General features: G+C 36.9%; 1 protein-coding gene across 6 annotated transcripts in view; it reads left to right on the top strand.

Annotated features, from left to right (window-relative positions):
• The window catches only part of LOC124172013 (zinc finger protein 37-like), a 66958-nt gene extending 57173 nt beyond the window's left edge, over window positions 1-9785 (top strand). For 4 of the 6 annotated variants that reach the window (XM_046551410.1, XM_046551412.1, XM_046551411.1 and 1 more), the window contains 2 exons: window positions 1101-1173; window positions 4872-9785. In XM_046551410.1, coding sequence (XP_046407366.1) covers window positions 1101-1173; window positions 4872-6382 — 1584 coding nt within the window. In that variant the 3' untranslated portion in view covers window positions 6383-9785. Of the gene's footprint in view, window positions 1-1100; window positions 1174-1616; window positions 1734-4871 lie in introns of all 6 variants that reach the window. The other 2 variants (XM_046551413.1, XM_046551414.1) reach the window with 2 other exon arrangements.
• Window positions 9786-19612: the final 9827 nt, after the last annotated feature.

Genomic DNA, 19612 nt, shown 5'->3' with positions numbered 1-19612 from the left:
GATTATATCAAGGGCTGAGTAATCACAGGTATTGTTGTTATTCCAAATATTGTTTCAATGCAGACGTAAAATATTTCTGAGGCTGCTGCTCTTTCGGAAGAAATGAGAAAATTTTGAGTACTCTCAGTGTGTTTAAGAAAGTTGTACAGTGAGTCCTCGTTTAACGTCACTTACCGTTCCTAAAAAATGTGACGATAAACAAAATGACGTTAATTGAAACATAATATCCCATAGGAAACAATGTAAAAAGTGAATATCGGCTCCTATACCTCACAATTCCTACGCGAAAAAAATGTTAGCATATTATATCTGGGGCATTTTTTACGATGGGAATGACAAGCTATGGCATAAATACGAGTTCCTGTCTTCATCGACGACAATAGCAGCAGTGACGTAAATCCTTCTCCATTTTTGTATCTTCCCGCATTTGCTTTTCGGCTTCGCTATGGTGGTCGCCCGGGCGAGCATCGCCTCAGCATCATCATCGCTGAAACATCGTCGCAGTTACAGGAACCAAAATTATTGTGAACTCGCCGAAAAAAGTGACGACAAGAAATCCGAGTTCTACACGGAAAAATTCCTTGAAATCACTTTTTAGGTTCCTGAAAACCATTATGTCAAGTAAAACCTTGCGCACCTACCTAAGAATTCATTTTTCAGAAATTTTGCTGAAACCGTAATCGAAATTAACATTAAACACACCGTTTTACACTTTATTTAGACTGACCGTATTACCGCCCACAAAACGAACAACCTGCAACGCCCGCCGCTTCGCATTTTTTTCTCGCGCGAAATTTAAAAGCCCTGACGTTATCGCGAAGCGAAGGTGCGATAAACGAATGACGGTCTCAAAATTTTCGTGACGTTATCGCGAAATCACGTTAAACGGAGTGACGTAGAACGAGGACTCACTTTTTTTGTAAAAAAGTAGATACAAGGAAACTTCAAATTTTGATGAAATATGGTTTCAAACTTTGATGAAATATGTTTTCAAATTTTGATGAAATATGGTTTGTAGAATCAGTGAGAGTTAATTATCCTCAAAAATAGTGCAAATGTCCGGGTCCGTATATGATTCCTTCAATGTTAATTACTTTCAGCAAGCTTTTGGTGAGAATGGGGAATCGATTGAGAATTTTGCAATGATCCCTGTGTCTACAATGGCGGCATCAGGTGAGTGCGCTCAAGGTCCATTGAATAACCATACATAGTGGGCTAGTTGCAACTGATTGTATAGGATGAAGCACCTGCTGATGCAAGGGCGTACCCAGGATTATAACTAGGGGGGCAAGTCAAGTTGTGATATTAGTTTATGAGATTATTACCTTTAAAAAGTTTAATTTTAGTTACATATCATTTTCATGGGTTTAATGAAACTTTTTGAATACTTTCTTTTCAATTCAGTAGTAATTTTTCTTAAAGACTTATGCAATTTTTGCTTCTAGGGTAGGGGCTGCTTCCCGCCCCCCCCCCACCTGCCCCTCGCTGGGTATGCCCTCATGCTGATGGCAGCATTCTTAGAAAATTTAAGCTTGGATTTGGTTCATTTTTAATTAATTGGAAAATTAGAATGAAACTTTGTAACGTGCACTTTCTTATTTATTTTTTTTCATGAGCTTGGCAACTGTGCTTTGATAGTCCCAACTGTAAATTGTGGATGGAGACTCCTAGGAATGGAAAATAATGGGCATATAATATGGAATTGAGAAATAATCTTGGGAAAATAAATCAAGGTGACCGAGAAACGTAACAACTCAAATTCAATACCACATGTGCAGCAGTTTGCTATTATTGTTCCGAATAACAATGATATTGTACTGAGCTTGATTGTATTGAACAATGATATCGTACTATTTTTTGTACTGAGCTCAGGGGGTCTATTCTCTAACTCGAAGCTCCCGATCTGGTAGCTTCGAACTAGCTACCAGAATTAGCTACCAAACGTATTCCCTAAATGGAAGTAGCTAACTCAGACCAAGAATTTCTGGAAGCTTTCTCAGACGGATATGGGGTATGAGAAACATTTCGTGCGAACTCAGTTTTACTTTTAGGACCAATGAAATTGCTCGTTTCATTTTGTTGCCTGCGGGAAAATCATAATGTAGTCGTTCTCGGCTGACCTTTTCTTCTAGTGGAAATTAATGTGCTTTGTAAATGACGGAATGCTGAGTGCCTTTAGCTTTCATTATTATAGAAATACGTATAAATAATTATATAAGGCTATGCGGCATTTACATTGATGCAATAGTTTCGATTGATGTAGCAGTTTATGCCACGAATGATAATCATAACCAGTAGGTCATGTAAATATAGTGAAGAGAAAATGTTAGTGAACATCAAACACATAAAACCAATGCAATGACATTGTCGTTCTTATTCCCGAGAACTTTTCACTCATTGCTCCTTATGCTTCTACTCGTTTGATACAAAAATTTTGATGACCAACTGTTCCTGTGGAGAGATTGTTCCTTCTTGCACTGCGAAAGAATATTGCAATTACATGTGTATACGATAAGTATATATTATTTCGGGAATATCTTCAACAAAGTTTATGGGAAGGTGGAGATAATTATGTTTGAAAGTTACGTCATTTCGCTCAGATTGGCCTATGCAATCATTTTTCACAATAAGCTTCAAGCGATATTTACACAAAACTCTACTGTCGTTCCGTTCTCACGACGGCTAAATTAATATTTTAATGGTTTTATGAATGAGTATTACATCCCACCACCAACCTTGCAGTATTGCAAGCGAGGGCGATTCATTGTAACTTGACCATCATTATGATAAACCAACCTACGTAGTTCCTTCTCTCAATATTAAAGTCATATTATATTATTGTTTCTGTGATGACTTCCTCCGTGGACTCCGGGAATATCCATGGCTACACTTTTTCAAATTTCAAAACAAATACACAGCCCTAACTACCGGCACTGAAATTAAATGCATATATAATGCCAAAGACACACAAATGAAAGCAGAAAGAAATCATGAACACATTCATTCATTGGAGGAGCAAGAAATTAATTAATAACTATTATGAAACACGTTACATTGAATTATAACACAATAATATCCATCTCTACATGGTCTGCATCTATGTAACACTTAACTCTCTTCACACAATCACTTAACAACAAAGATCGTAGCAGAAAATGCACGGGAAAGTTAATCATAAATGTATAGACACTTGCAAAAAGAAGAGATCCATCTCTGTGCAGTGGATACATTAGCATTGGTAATGATTTCAACGCATCACTTTGTACCAGCACTACAACACACTATCTCTCGCAGCATCAATAATAATCACTACTGTATCCAAGTTTTGTCTTCTCCCTAGTAATGACTTCATGCAAAATAAGATTTCAGTGAACTAAAATGATTAAAAGCAACATTCTTCTTCTCCAAATAATGAAATCAGCTAGTAAATGCAATCAATAGTTCACTCCAAAACATACATGTTTAGTCACGAAATTTATCACTCATTCCAACTACTTTGTTAAGAATATAATAATTGAAGGCTTCAAATAATTTACCCAGCATTCCCGACCTCATTAAAGAAAATAATTATGGAAGACAACAAAAACAGTCAACACTTTTCTTATTTACCACTCCATCGCCAGCCGGGCCAAGAAAAATTCTGATGGGATAAAACAAAAGGTTAGCAACATGCGCCGCTTGGTTTACGGCGATTCATATGAATTCCCTGTGTATTTTGATGGTAGCTAGCTGAAGCGCGGGGTCCCGAGGGCGCACTTCGCGAAGCTACCGTGGTAGCTAGTTTGAAGCTACGGAAATAGCATCGAAGCCCATAGTGGATAAGGGTTGGAGCCTAATAAGCTACCGGTAGCTTCTGCTAGCTCCTTTGCCGGAGCTTCAGCATTAGAGAATACAAGTGGGAGCTAGTAGGTTAATTAACCCTAATACGGGGAAACATTTTTCTGACGTAATCCGGCAAGGTGAGTCCAATGGGCTCTTTCAACTTACGCTTTTAATTTAAACTATCAAACAGTGAAAAATATTAATTTTCACATCAATTTGTACATATTGTGCGCTATAGAATCATTTAAACATAAAATTGATTATTTTTTGTTTAACAAAAGTTTTGCATTACTTATTAATTTCATACATAGTCAGATAGCGAGTGCAGTGGACTCTAATGACTAATTCTTTCTGTTTTCACTACATAAAACACCAAACATTTATCGTGACATGTACATAGTGATAATTTTACATTATTTTGACAATTCAAGCCAAATATTTGTAAAATGTACATAATTTTTTACATTTCGTGCAAGCAGACTCACATTGCCCGGATTAGTGGGAATTCTGGGGAAAAATTTTTTTTTAATTAACTTTAATTCCGAAAAAAGTTTGAATTACTCTTATTTATAGGAAATACACAATTAGAAGAAGTAAAAAATTTACATGCTGACATTTCAATAACAAAATAAAATTCTCAAAAATGTGATGCGATGAGTCCATGAGACTCATCTTGCCTGTATTAGGGTTAAACATCTCTCCACATGAAAGCTACCGCACTTCAAGTTAGAGAAGAGACCCCCAGATTTTGAGCTTCACTACTGGTGGTTAAACTACATATGGAGAAAACTCCTTTCACCTCTTAAGTTTTGCGTACCTAATTGATGGCAGTAAAGTAAATAATTCAGGTGACGTTAAACTAAATTTATTTTTTTGGATGATCTTGTGCTTTTTTGTGTAATGGGTCGATTGGAACAATTCCCTTATTATTTATCAAATGTCTTTGGCTGTCTTAAAAGCGACTTTTATTATTTGAGAAAAATATTATTTGAGTAATTCATAAATTTTATGTTGGACAGTGATAATTGTAATGCTAAATTCTTTTCTAGGGATCTCAGAACCTCAGAGAGTGCATCTGCAAACAGCATCAACTTCATATCTGCTGGAAGAAGGAAATGTAAGGATTGATTCCAGCGACGACTGCGTTGGTTCATCTGCCTCCTTGTCACTCATTGAATCCAAGACTCGAACATCCCATGCAGGGGAAGTAACAAATGTGATTGACAAGGACTTGGAAAATTTTTGTTCCCCTCCTACTGGCAAGATAACATCTGGCTCAATTCCAAATGATACACAGTGTAATTCGAAATGCAATCCAGCTTCTAAAATCAACGGAGATGTAGCAACAATTGCTGTTATGGGGGGTATAGATGATACCCCAAAAATCATAGATAGCCTTGGGCTAACCACAATAAGTCAAAACAGAGAAGGTGGCCTAGAGACTGCCACACAATACAAAGAAGAGTTAAATAGTTGCTCAATTGACAGTTCCGGGAAAAGTTGCTTGTCAAATGGTAATTCATATCTATGCTTCCATTGCAGAGCAGGATTCAACACAAAAAGTGAGCTCTCCAAACATCTCCAAATTCATTCAGGCAAAAACACTTTGGACGGTGATGAGAAATCTTTAAAGGGTAAAGATGAGTGTCTCAAAACTCCTGTATCGAATGAGGAATGTAGTAAGTCTGACAAGCCCTCTGCCTCCAAGAAAAGAAGCAGGCTAAGGCAAAACAAAGTCGGGCTTCTTAAGGAAATGTCTGGGGGAATAGGGGAGAAGAAAAACGTGAGACAAAGGAGGAGAAGTTTTGTTGTAAATGGGAAACCACGTGCGCAAAATTTGTCCCAGAAGTCCTCCTCTGCAAATAGAAACCTTCCTAATCAGAGAAGTTCGAGCACGAAAAAGAAAACTCACTCCGGCCCAATTTTGCCCAATACTTATGTTCAACATATCCTCGGCAAAGAAAAAAGTTACGCATGCAGCGTGTGCGGAAAATCTTTTTCTAAAAAATACAGTCTCGACTACCACATGCGTGGACATACAGGAGAGAAACCATTTTCGTGCGGCATTTGCGGAAAACCGTTTACTTTCCGATATAATCTCTCCACCCACATTCGCACGCACACCAAGGAAAAACCTTATAAATGCGGCGTGTGCTGCAAGCTCTTCTCTCACAGCTCTGCATTCACCACACACAAGCGGACTCACTCGGGAGAAAAACCCTTTTCATGTAGTATTTGCTGCAAGTCTTTTGTTGTGAGGAGCATGCTCAACATTCACATGAGAACACACACCGGAGACAAACCACACGCGTGCAGTGTTTGCGGCAAGCCCTTCAGCGATGCTAGCAACCTCAGAAAGCATATGCGAACACACACAGGTGAGAAACCTTATTCATGCAGTGTCTGCGGCAAGTCTTTCTCTCAGAGGGTTCACATCACCAAACACATGCAAACTCACAAAACAGGTAAACCGTATTCATGCACCGTCTGCCTCAAGCCCTTTGCTTACAGGTATAACCTCGCCAAACACATGCGTATGCACACAGGCGAGAAACGTTAGCCATGCAAAATTTACTTCCTGTCTTTATTACTGTATTTGTCTAAATATAGTCCCCCCTTTTTCCAAAAAAGGTCTTTGCTTATAGGTATAACCTCGCCAAACACATGGGTACGCACACAGGCGAGAAACGTTAGTCATGAAAAATTACTTCCTGTCTTAATTACTGTATTTGTCTAAATATAGTCCCCCCTTTTTCCAAAAAAGGTCTTTGCTTATAGGTATAACCTCGCCAAACACATGGGTATGTACACAGGCGAGAAACGTTAGTCATGCAAAATTTACTTCCAGTCTTAATTACTGTATTTGTCTGAATATAGTCCCCCCTTTTCCAAAAACCGGCTTTCCAAAAAAAGCACACAGGTAAGAAACATTAGTCTTGCGAAATTAACTTCCTGTCTTAATTACTGTATTTGTCTGAATATAGTCGCCCCTTTTTCCAAAAAAAGGTCTTTGCTTATAGGTATAACCTCGCCAAACACATGGGTATGTACACAGGCGAGAAACGTTAGTCATGAAAAATTTACTTCCAGTCTTAATTACTGTATTTGTCTGAATATAGTACCCCCCTTTCCAAAAAAGGTCTTTGCTTATAGGTATTACCTCGCCAAACACATGGGTATGTACAAAGTCGAGAAACGTTAGTCATGCAAAATTTACTTCCAGTCTTAATTACTGTATTTGTCTGAATATAGTCCCCCCTTTGCCAAAAACCGGCTTTCCAAAAAAAAGCACACAGGTAAGAAACATTAGTCTTGCGAAATTAACTTCCTGTCTTAATTACTGTATTTCTCTGAATATAGTCCCCCCTTTTTCCAAAAAAGGTCTTTGCTTATAGGTATAACCTCGCCAAATACATGGGTATGCACACAGGCGAGAAACGTTAGTCATGCAAAATTCACTTCCAGTCTTAATTACTGTATTTGTCTGAATATAGTACCCCCCTTTTCCAAAAAATGGCTTTGCTTATAGGTATAACCTTGCCAAACACACAGGTAAGCACACAGGTAAGCACACAGGTAAGAAACATTAGTCTTGCGAAATTTACTTCCTGTCATAATTACTGTATTTGTCTGAATATAGTCCCCAACTTTTTCCAAAAATGCCCATGGTAAAAGTAAAGGGGGGACTAGAATAAACCCATTTTTTAGTTTGGCTCCTCGGCACGTCCCTTCCCTTTTCTTTTTCCTTGGCGTTCCCAGACTCCCATTTTCCTCCACTTCCCTTGCTTTTTCCCGCAGCACGATCGGTTTTCTCTTGCTTTCATTGTACCTTATGCCCACGAGAAATCTCTGTCGCATAAGGGACCATAAATTAGAGGAAATACCTCCATAATATAAGGCACAAATATATAAAATTGAATAGTCGGATATTGGCACTACCTTCTCCAATTTTTCATTATTTATTTATTATTTCTCCTCTTTACAGGAATTTGGATAATACTGTAGTAAAACAAGAAAAGCAAACAATTGAAAAGCACCATGCTCATTCTATAAAACTGCTACGTGAGCATTCGCACTTGCGTTTCTTCAAATCTTCAGGGAAACATATTTCCCTAAAGTTTTTTACAAATTTCCCTTAAAAATACCCATGGTAAAAGTAAAGGGGGACTATATTCAAACCCATTTTTTTTAAATTTTTTCCTGAAACTCGAGCCTCAAAATTAGGGGGGGATATATATTTAGAAGGGAACTATATTCGGTGAAATACGGTAATAGTCTTTCACCTTGACTTGTAACTTTGACTGTCAAATACATGAGTACACAGGATTTTATTCATGTAGTGTATGCTCTTGAGGCTTTCAGCCAGATAGGCCACCATTACGAGCACGATTATTTAAATAATTGACTGGTTAATTATCATTAATGTTAATTCAGTTGTAATTTAGCTTCAAGCAAATCTGAATTGAGGAGTCTTATACTTATTTATTGCTTAAATAATGAGTAATTAATAATGAGGTACCAAGTAGAGATGGTGTGCCGTCAAAATGATTCAATGAGGAAGGTTTCTAATCACGCATTTTTGGATATTCTGTATGCACTAGGGATACCAACAATAACATGGGATGATGAAGTGGCAAATTATGTTGTTTTGAGAAAGTTGGGTGGATGCATTAGTAAACCCGAGTTTGGAAGAGCTTTTGTGTGGAATCATTGCATTTCAAAAATGAAACTATTTCTTGTAATCTATCCATTACTTTCTGAAAGTAATCGTTACTCTTATTGGCACATGCCAAACTAGAGTACTCACATTAAAAATCAAGTGCAATGTTATATCTTTATGTTTACAGCCACATTTATTTCAAACATGATACAATTCACATGTTACTCTTCTATCACTCCATCTCCGAGAGCGGGAGAAAACGAAAAACAATCAACCCAACAGAAAACAAGCAATGCCAACCTTAATGATGACAGCCTGTACTCACATTCAAAAGCAAGTGCGATGGTGAGTGTGTCCCCGCAAGTATATATTACTAAGTTAAAACGGTGGCCGCTGTAATCGCAGTAAATGGTAACAGGTATGATCATAGGAGCAGTTAAAATGTTACATTAATGGTTTCATACCATTATCAACTTTGCCCTCCAACTATGTAAGGTAATGCAAGATATTTCTGTAATCTACCCTTCCATCTTAGTGTAATATAAGTCGGCTGATATTTTTCTCAACTCTGAATTTAATGTTGTGGGTTTTAAGTAAAATGCTTCATTTGTTAATGCAAAGTATGTGTATTAAGTTGTTTTTTAACATTACTCATCCAATTGTGGTGAGAGACTTCGTTTAGCATTTCTTTTCAAAACCTAACTGTAACCAGTTTAAATTTTTAAAATCAAGCTGGTAGTTGTAACTGATTGATAACCCTTGACCATAATTGCTACCACTCCCTGTAACAAATGTCTGGTAATTTATCCTCCTGTTATCTGTTATCCTTCAATACGCCTGCCTTCCTTCCTAAAGTACCCAACAGCTTTGAATTTTTGATGATGTGAATTGATGGCATTCACTGATTTGATTGTGTGTTTTACCGTATACTGTACCAACTCTGTATTAAACTCCCCCTTATCTTCCCGGGCACTGCATATTGTTACTTCTCCATGCTAATACTGATAATTCAATTAAAAAGGGCAATGAAATGGAAAAAGGTGCGTTTGGTGACATACGCTAGGACGGTGGATTTTGTGAGTCTCCTTTACATTCTAAGTAATGGGTAACACACTTCCTTAATGTGTTAATAGCCTATAAGTTATATTTGTTACTGTTACGATTGTATTGGTTTTCATTTTAATATGTTGTAGTGTTGAATAGGTTTCTTGAACCTTCCTATTGTTATTCGAATATTTATGCTATTTAAATTATTAGCCTATCTTTGAAAGGCTGTAAATAAATGTCCAAATTTTATATTGTTCTTGAAATTAAACTTATTTAACAATTGAGAAAATCATTTTCACCTCCCAAATATGAATCATGATCAGAACCATAATCATTTTGGAAATAGTACAAAGTTTAATTTTTTTTAACTCCAAATATTTTGCTTAGAATAAGGCATTTAGTCACTGTATTACATTAAAAGTATGAAAATCTGTGGAAAAGTTTTACTTAGCCGACTTTCAGGCATTTCTTTAAAAAAACACAACATTGTTCCAAAGTTTTGCCTTTTTGTGGTGAGGGAATTATACCATTTTATGGGATGGTGATATTTTAATTGCCATTCTCTTCTCTTGCATTGCTGAATTTTGAGAATCTCATTGCTTACTTTCAGCCTTGTACTTTAACTTAGAATGGAGAGTGCATTGAGAATTGGGCTATGGCCCATGATCCACTGCAGAAGCAGCAGGTAAGTTCTCTTTTGGGTTAGCTAATAACTCCCTTAATTAACCTTCCGGCAGGCATAATATTTGAACTCTCCAGTTCTGGCTCAATGTGCCTGTTAGGCACGTATACATTAAGACATTATTAAGTCAAAGCATTGCTCAAAGCTGCAAGTTGAAATGTTAATACGCTATTACCATTGTAGTCTAACACTTACACCAAGTCTTTCATGTAGTATTTACAATAGGGTGGGCCGAAGAAAGGTTTTTTTTTCCTGATCAAATTTGCCCTGTGCGGGAAAGTTGCGAAATGATATAAGGATCTCGCACACAAAATTTTTTTCAAATCTGATAATATTAACCACTGCCGCCCGAGCTCTAAAGTTCAAAATTTTGCGAAAAATCATGCTGATTTCAGAATCAAACGGCTATGAAGACGAATTTTATGAAAATATGGGATGATGGATAATATCATAGAGTGGATACATGTTTATAGTTTATGAATATGAAATTTCAAGTTTTTTTGACAAAATCTATGGTTAAAAAAATGTCTATGAAGTAACAACAAAATTAGAGTATAGACCACCCGCACAACACAACAATTTTTGCCTACGTTTCTAAAATTCCATTTTGGGGGCTAAATTGCAGGTAAAATAATATTTATTTAGATTTAATTTCATTTCTTATCAAATAAGTCATCATATGGTAGTAAATAATCCCACAAAAAGTAATAACAAGGTAAATTATTGAAATTAGCATCAATCATAATGGTGAATAACGTACCTGTGGAGCTATTTTCAACAGGAAATTCAACCAAGGCTGAGAAAAAACATAACCTGAACACCAAGCATTTCCCTAAGTAGCTCTCTGCTAGTTTCGTAAAAAAAACTACCCAGAACTCACCGCGAGGAAGAGGCTACCACATATATTATACAACCCTAGTCCCCCCTTCATACGGCTCCAAACTGATCCAGCAAGGTGTGATTTAACATGCTATTTAGATAATGATGTTTCACTAAACGTATTCAAGCATTGAGTAGTAAACATCGTAGAAGCATCAAGTGATAATCCCTGTAAACACAATGAGTTGCAGCAACGTTGCAGTCAGGTTGCACGAGGTTGCAGAGGTTGCAGGGCTGTTGAGGTCTCTTTGCAACGTCCTGGCAACGTTGCAGACAGGTTGCACGAGGTTGCAGAGCTACTTAGGTCTCTTTGCAACGTTGCAGACAGGTTGCTTTGCAACGTCCTTACAACAATTTTCCCTCATTCATTAAAATATGAAAATATTGAGCTAAAAGAATAGGTACCCACACAGCAGAGGATATTCCTGGAATATCCTATTTTGATCCCTTATATTCCTATTTCGTCCCAGAGACATTGCGAACCATTGTGGGATATTCGCGGTATATATTTTGACAGTAGGCTTTTGTGTATGTAATAACTGAGTCACAGTTGTTACAGTGTGTTTCATCATTTCTTTTCGGAACACCCAAGAACGCCGTCCACCTGGGGTGCTACGAAATGCAGATTAATTAAAAAATCAATCAATTCCCTTAAGATGTAAAAAAAATCCTGCCATGATAAGTTTTCCTCGTTTCATAAAGAAGAATGTTCTTTGAAATGTGATTTCACTCGTGCTTTTTAATCTACTAAGGTGATGATACAAAAAAGATATATTTCCCAGTGGGATTTATTCCTCAAGTCATAAGGCGAAACTTAATTTTTCGCCTACCAAGATTTAGACTCCCGCCCGCGATGTCGAGCTATCGATTGTGGATACCATCGATGGTCGATTCCACCAATAGTCGATTTCCATCGAGAGAAAAACAACATGCCAACGGCCATGGCCGATTGATGGCCGTTGTCGTATTCATGTGCACATTAATAATGTTACGTGAACTGTGTTGTGTTCTTCGTGAGCGGAATTGATCCTGCCGAAGCATATCAGCCTCTTAAGTTCTTCTTTTACTTGTTTCACCAGCACCTAGGCAATCATCTACTGTTACTACGTAATTTTGTAGTGTTATGTTTGCGAAACTTCTCCAACAAAAGTTTATCAACCGCTGAAGTTCTACTTTTGCTTCCTTCATCAGAATCTGGGTAAGTAGAAGTGTTGCTTATTGCAACATTTTTTATTTTAAATGAAGCATATTCTTAATATTTTCAACCTTCTCACACTTCCTGAGACAGCTCAGTCAATCCATCTTCTGTGGATTGAAAAACATTGCATATGCATAAACTTAAATTTATTTTAATGCTTGACGCATTGCATCACCGTAGTGTGGGAGGATTATGAAGAAAAACTTCTCGGCTTTACTATTTATTGAGTCATTTAAAGTTATTTACATTTTTTATAGTGTTTATTTTTCATTTAGGTGTAGTGGGTTTAAGTGTAGCTTCATGTCAAAAACATCTTCATGATGATGTAAAAAGTTTTGGATCAAAGTTCCAATCAGGTAATTGTTATTAAAAGAAAACATTTCAATCAATTTTGTGTCTCATTTTTGATAATTTTTTGTAGTTAAAGATGTCACTGTGATTTTGTTAAAGAGGGGATAAGTAATGGGATTTGATTTGTTGGAGGCAAGTCTATTTGTGCACATTACTCAGGGATAAAACCATTGGGCCATAATGATAAAGTGAATATCAGTTTATCTGTGGTAATATTATTAATACCCAGCCCAGTATAGGAAATGGTTTAGATTCATCTTCCTTTATGTTTGCTTGAAGCACTTTTCAATAGAGTGATCAAAGACTTTGAGATGCGTTGGCTCCCTAATATTGTTTTCTTCTAAGCAAGCAGACTGTTTGATCTTGATTCCAATTATGCAGGGTATCCCATTTATCTTGACCACCCGAAATAACTTTTTGTTCAGATGGAAGTTCAAAAATGTGTCAAGCAAATGTTCATAAGCCCTCAGGGGGACATTAATCAGCATGACTGCCTTCCTTGTATCTTTGGGTAAATTTTTACAAGAGGTACAATCCGTTATGAATGACTGGTGCAGTAGTTCCTATACCCGCCTTCCTGCACTAAGTGCTATTGAGTCAGACATTTTTCATAACACTGTGTTTATGTTAATGGTCCACTGTGCTACATTTTTGAATAAGTCTTTAGGAGAGGAAATGAACTGCCAAATAAAAAATATAGGGTGCCATTTTAAAAAGACATACCGCTGTTCATATCTTTGTAAATAATAAAGCTACAAGGAAGTCAATCATGCTAATTAATGTCCCCCTGACGGCTAATGAACATTTGCTTGACACATTTTTGAATTTCCATCTGGACAAAAAGTTATTTCGGGTGATCAAGATAAATGGGACACCCAGTATTCTTCATGTAAAATTGTCATAGTGGATGTGTACAGCCTTTGGTTCAATGAATTATCCCTAATATAATAATTTTTATTTCAGATTGATTTTTTGAAAAGAGTTGGGGGTTCTACTCCACCAGATGCAACAAGGCGTGGGTTGAGAGCATCATTCTTAGATGATATTGCAAAATATTATTTATTGGAAGGCCTTAAAGGGAACATAAAGTTTGGACAGACACACATTCATTCGGCTCTAAGCTGTAAGTAAAGTTTTCAAATTTCTATTAATTAAATACTTCAATGAGACCAACATATGTCAGTAGCTTAGGTATTTTCCTTGAGAGCTATCAGCAATCCATCCTTGCATTTTGTTGAAATTCTTGCAAGGACATTACTTTTGTTATTTTGTGCTGTCCAGCGCCCAGAATTGAATTATGCTCTCTAGTCTCTTGGGTTGTATTCGAAGTTAGTACTCTCCCTTTCAATACAACCCTAGCATTGGATTATTTTTATTACCATTCCTATGATTTTCAAGATTGGCTGTTCTAAAAAATATCATGAGATAATTTCTGTTTTCTTTGAATGACATTCAATTATTGTTGTGCTTGCTTATTTCATTAACATTTGGACTAAACTTTTATTTCTCTAAAGTAAAGAAACCACTCTCCAGCCTTAAATTTATCAGGTGGATTTTGTGGGAAAATTAACTGCTTACGCCTTAATTATCGAGGTCATTTCAAGATCTCATGTAATGACAGTAATGATAATAGAATTGCTCAAGAAAATGACTAAGTATATGCAGCCAAGCTCGTGTCTCAAACCCTTGTTTGTCATTTCATATGAAGTAATTTGCCAACTCTTGCCTCATAGAAAGTCCAAATTTGTGGGCTCTGACCTAGGTGGCAAGTGCAATACTAATCCTGCTGATTTCATCAGCTGACCATCACATCTTATTGGTTATGTGCATCTATTTAAAAATGGCCCTATAAAAACTACTGTCTTAATTATATTATAGTCAATTTACTTCTCACCTTTATAATAAGATGAAAAGTACATTATACATATTTTTTAGTAATGTAAACTTCTTCTGGTCCCATAGTTATTTCTGAAGACCTTCTTCAGTATTTAAAGAGAATTGAGAAGACGCAGCTGGAAATTTTAAAGGAAATTCGGGCTTTGAAAAGAGCTAAGTCGAACTGCCAGATGCCAGATGAAAGTGACAACGACTTATTATTGACCTGGAAATTCCCCATGGATACAATGGAAGAATTTGATGCCCTGGAGGTGGAACTCCTCAAAAAGCCATTCCACGCAGCTCTGGTAAAATAAAACTTTGGAGTGTCATTTGTTTGATGGGCTTTTATAAGTAGCTATTTGTGAGTTTTTTTGTGTTGTAAAAATTCCTCTGATTTTTCAGACTGTAGAGTTATGCAGACGAGGTCGGAATAACATTACTGAGGGTGTTTTCGGCATGTTATACCACCTATTTACCAATAACCTTGGTCGGAGATTTTCATTTTTCGGCCATTCCAAAATGAACACTAAAAAAAATCCAGTTCTGTGCCACCAGAACGTGTGCCTGTATTATTGGTATCTTGTGCTTATAAAATTATTTCAAAATGGGAACTGTTCAATAAAACTACTTGTGTCTAAAATCCTTACTAAAATTTAATTTCAGATGCTTTCCGTTGCAAGCCCACATGAAAGGAATATGGCCATAAGCACATAAAGGAGAAGGCAATTGACTGGTTCAGGCACGCTGAGTCAAGGCATCAGAGGGTGGAGGAAAGGAAAACAAATTGTAAATAAGGAATAATAAAAAAATTTCCTTTGAAACGACACAATTTAAAGTATTATTTATTAAAGGTTGCATCACGTTACGCTTCTGGTGGCGAAGATTTGTGAAAATGTAGTAAGGATTAAATTTTGGCAGTAAATTGGTTGACGTGAGACGTAGCTGCAACGTTGTGGCAACCTATATGGTTTACAGAAGGTTGCAGGCAGGTTGCAATCATGTTACGTGTCACGTTGCAAAGATGTTGTGAAGACGTTGTGAAAACGTGGTACGGAGGACGTTTGGCAGTAAATAAGACGTTGTCACAACGTTGCATGGAACTCCCAGTTGGTTGCCGTGAGACGTTGCTGCAACGTTGTGGCAACCATTATGGTTTACAGGGAATGCCTTAAAAAAAATATTCTGCCAATCAAAAATACATACCTTTAAAATTGTGACAAGTTCGGGTGCAATGAGCTTCTCGGATCCAAACTTATACAACTTCCTGTGGGGACTGCCAAAGTCAAACTAAGCAAGAAGGCTGCATAGAGCGTTTCAAAACAAACTGCCACTATGAGCATCAAGGGTCTATGCCGCCTAATAGTGAAAAGAAATGAAAAAGCACTCATGCTATGCCTGTCAGATCTATTGCACCCAACAGAGAGGGTTTGTTGTAACTGATTGCAAAGGATGCAGCTCCTGAATTAGTCACTCAACCGTGCTGCCTGCTTTTATTTTACCTAATTACCAAATGAAAAAGGAGTAATATTATTTTTACTTACTCTTGCTCAGTTGTACATTGCTTTCTTTTCAAGTGATACCTAAAAATTATTTCCGTCTCATAAGGCTGACAATGAGTATTTAACTTTTTTTTCCAACTTGTTTGAGGTTCAGTGAAGTTCAGGTTCAATTGCAGCAGTTTTGGCAGTGTTAAAGTCTTATTAAATTGCCATCTCATTGGAACGAATTTTTTACCTTTTGGTTTTAGACAATAAAATAAGGCTCTGTAATCAACAAAATAAAATGAACGTAATAATACCCGGATTAAAAATCTTGTCAGTTATTTAAGCGTGGTCACGTGCCCCGTTCCCTATATAATGGATAAAATGTGCATAGCTGTGAGCCACTGTTTTAATAGCCGGGTGAATATGAATGAATTTGTCCTCTAGATATTTAAGTTATACTTAGAAAACAAGATATCAAAGAAATGTTTGTCAGCTGTTTCAAAGTTGATTTACAAGGTGTTGCTCCTACCAAATAGTCTTCTAAAAACATAAAATGAGCTGAATAAGTTTATTGATGAATTCCTTGGTGTATTTACACCATGCATTCACATATTCATTACAAAAATGAAAGCTTCAAGCTTAAATTGGCTTGTGGCATGATAACAATGCCGGTAAAGAATGTGGGATTTGTTGATCGCAAAATTATCATGTGTTAAAAAATGATCGTAGTTTTTCCCGGCGAATCGAATGAATAAAATCTTCTCGAGTTAAGCACCGGGTCAGGCTTTTTGAATTTAAATTTGAATAGGCTGGTCAACAATTGGCCTCAGCCGTCCGTTGGCTAGCTCGCTATAAATATCCGGCGTAGACCAAGCTCGGCATTCAGTCTCAGCCCTGAAGACGATGAGTGAGGTACTCATTGAAACGTTGGCCTCAAAAAGCCTGACCCGGTGCTTAACCCGAGAAGATTTTATTCATTATCATGTGTTATTTGTAGAGAATTCGTAGGGTGATTTGGTTGAGCATTTCTCAGATTGACGTGCAATGTACAGATATTTCCCAAGTTGCAGTAGTTCGGATTTGAATTACGATATTCCTGAAGGTAAGCTAAGCAAAGAATGGAACAAGGCCAGAGGTCAGTATGATTAGACGTTGTCGTCTCTGTTTTTCTTAGTGGCTGAGCTGATGCCACTGGTGAGAAATAGCAATGCTACTATTGCTGGTTTTTGGTTTGGAAGATGCAAACCAAACATGAATACAATTTCAAAGCCATTTGTTGAGGCTTTGCAAACCAAATATGAACACATGAACTTCCAAAAAGTATTGGGTACTATTTTACAGGAGAGACAAAAACTAAGTTAATCCATATACACCACACATACATTTTGAAAAATATTTTCTTTTTAAATGAATGGGCATTGAGAAATTGTATGTATTAATAACTCTTGCACCTATCAACTTTTTTTCAACTTGGGCATGATACTACTTGTGCAGTTAGCAATTCATATTTGCTAATAGTGTCTCCTGGATACACTCAGAGAAAAAAGAGGCGATACATATTGAGCAAATTTATTGCTTCACCATGTACTGGGAATCCTCAGGCTTATCTGCAAAACATTTCCAGGTGGAATGGCCAATATGCTTATTTTTGCTGTGGGCAAAATGGAGAAGGATTTCCCGAAACCTACTTGATCGAGGAACTGTTGCCTAACCTAAGAAATAATTTGAAAATAAGGCAGCAGGCCACAAAAGCAGTGGTGCCGACTCCATGGGGCCTGAGGGGGCCCGAGCCCCCCCAAAAATTCGTTACAGATGGGAGGAAAATATGTGTCAGGCTTGTCAATTTTCCCCGGAATGTCCAGATATCAAGATTCAAGTGATCAGGGTTCTAATGTTGATCATATGACTCTTCTAAAATGCTTAAATATCTTAAAATTCACTACTAATAAAACTTACTGAGGCAAGATCCCCGGTTTGGGCCCCCCCCCCTTGGCAACATGTCTTAATAATAACCTATTAAAACTGGCTAAGGTCGGAAAGTTTTCTTCGTTTGATAAGGTATTAATAAACCTTTTTTAAGCCAAGCGCTACCAAATAGCATGGCACTCAGCTACCCGTTAGCATCCTGCGTCGTATCAACGCTCAGAGCCTCTCCAAGGTCACCTCACAAGGCGGGAGGGGGAACCAGAAATGTGTCACACGGACTTTTTCCCCATCATTCCTACTTTCGCGTCGCGTTTTCGCGCGCTTGAAAATTTTCACTTTTCATTTAATCGCGAAAAATAGATATCGTCATTTAAAAATCTAAAAGCGTGAAATACGTACTCCAGGAGTAATAATCTATCGATTTAGGCAATAAAAAAATAATAGGAAACCACCCTATTTGTGTTTATGGTTTGATTCTTCAAATATTGAAAAAGAGGGGTTATTGGTGGCAAATGCTAAGAAACAGATAGGACTTTGCTTGAAATTTTGCCACCAAGTCAACTTACCTGGTTACCACTTAGTATATTGTGCGATGGCTTGAGAAAAGCAATTGAATTTTGTAAATGGCTCATGTTTTACCCGTTAGTTTGTTGAGTATGCTTGGTTGGTCCTATATACCTACACCATGTGGAAAGGGCAGATTTCAGAAATGGAATGGATTATTGCATTTGAGTGGGTTGGAAGCTAAGGGGTGCAAGTGATTTTTTTTCTTAAAAGAGTTAGGTAAAGTTAATTGCTAGATTAAATACACAAAAATTTGGAGTGAAGTGGATAAAATCTACACAAACATTAACACAGAAATATTGGGTCATATAACCTCTAAAATGAGTAAAACGGAAGAAAGAAAATTCTTACCACTCATTTGATAGTATTGCATGGAGAAGTATGGACAAGTGCAAGGCTTTAATTTATAAAATCATTGAACTTTTAGCCGTACGTGGAGATAAAAAATTAAGCAGTGAAATGAATTACACACCATGCGTATTCTTGAATTAGAAATGGGTACTTCAATTTTGCAGGTTTAACCTGTACACATCTTTCAAACTGATATTCATTTATATGATACTTGTGATACTTTGTGGCCAAATTTGGTCCAAGAATTTACAATCTTTTTTTGTATAATAAATCATATGCATTTGCTTCCTAAAAAATAAATTTCATGTTTTAATCTTTCCTTTTATTTAAGTGCATGTTTTACTTTCCCTTGCTTCATCAGTAAAAATTGCTTCACCTGCTTATTTGATTGATATTATTGTAAAAAGTACCGGTGGTCATGAAATCAATGAAACATTCTCTTTTTATAGATGCCATAAAAACCCATGGGATTTTCTAAGATCCAATCGAATTCTCTAAAGGATTTTTTGTGACTCCTGAAGAACCCCTGGGACCACCAGATTGAATATCTGGCAGTTTAAGTATCCCGGGATTAGTAAGAATATTAACATTCCGGAGTTGCCCACAATCTAATTCTTTAACCTCTCACCAGACACAATATTGGAGTTGCTGATTTTAGGCAAAATGTGCCTAACAGGCACAGATGTAAAATGACATAATTAACTATTAGTACGACTCAGTAGTACAACTTTAAACTTTGAAGCACAATTGCTAGTGTAGACTAACGCATA

The sequence above is a fragment of the Ischnura elegans genome (assembly GCF_921293095.1).
Source record: "Ischnura elegans chromosome 13 unlocalized genomic scaffold, ioIscEleg1.1 SUPER_13_unloc_1, whole genome shotgun sequence".
Lineage (NCBI taxonomy): Eukaryota > Metazoa > Arthropoda > Insecta > Odonata > Coenagrionidae > Ischnura > Ischnura elegans.
Note: the sequence above shows the minus strand (reverse complement) of the source record. Positions and strands in the feature narration are given on the sequence as shown.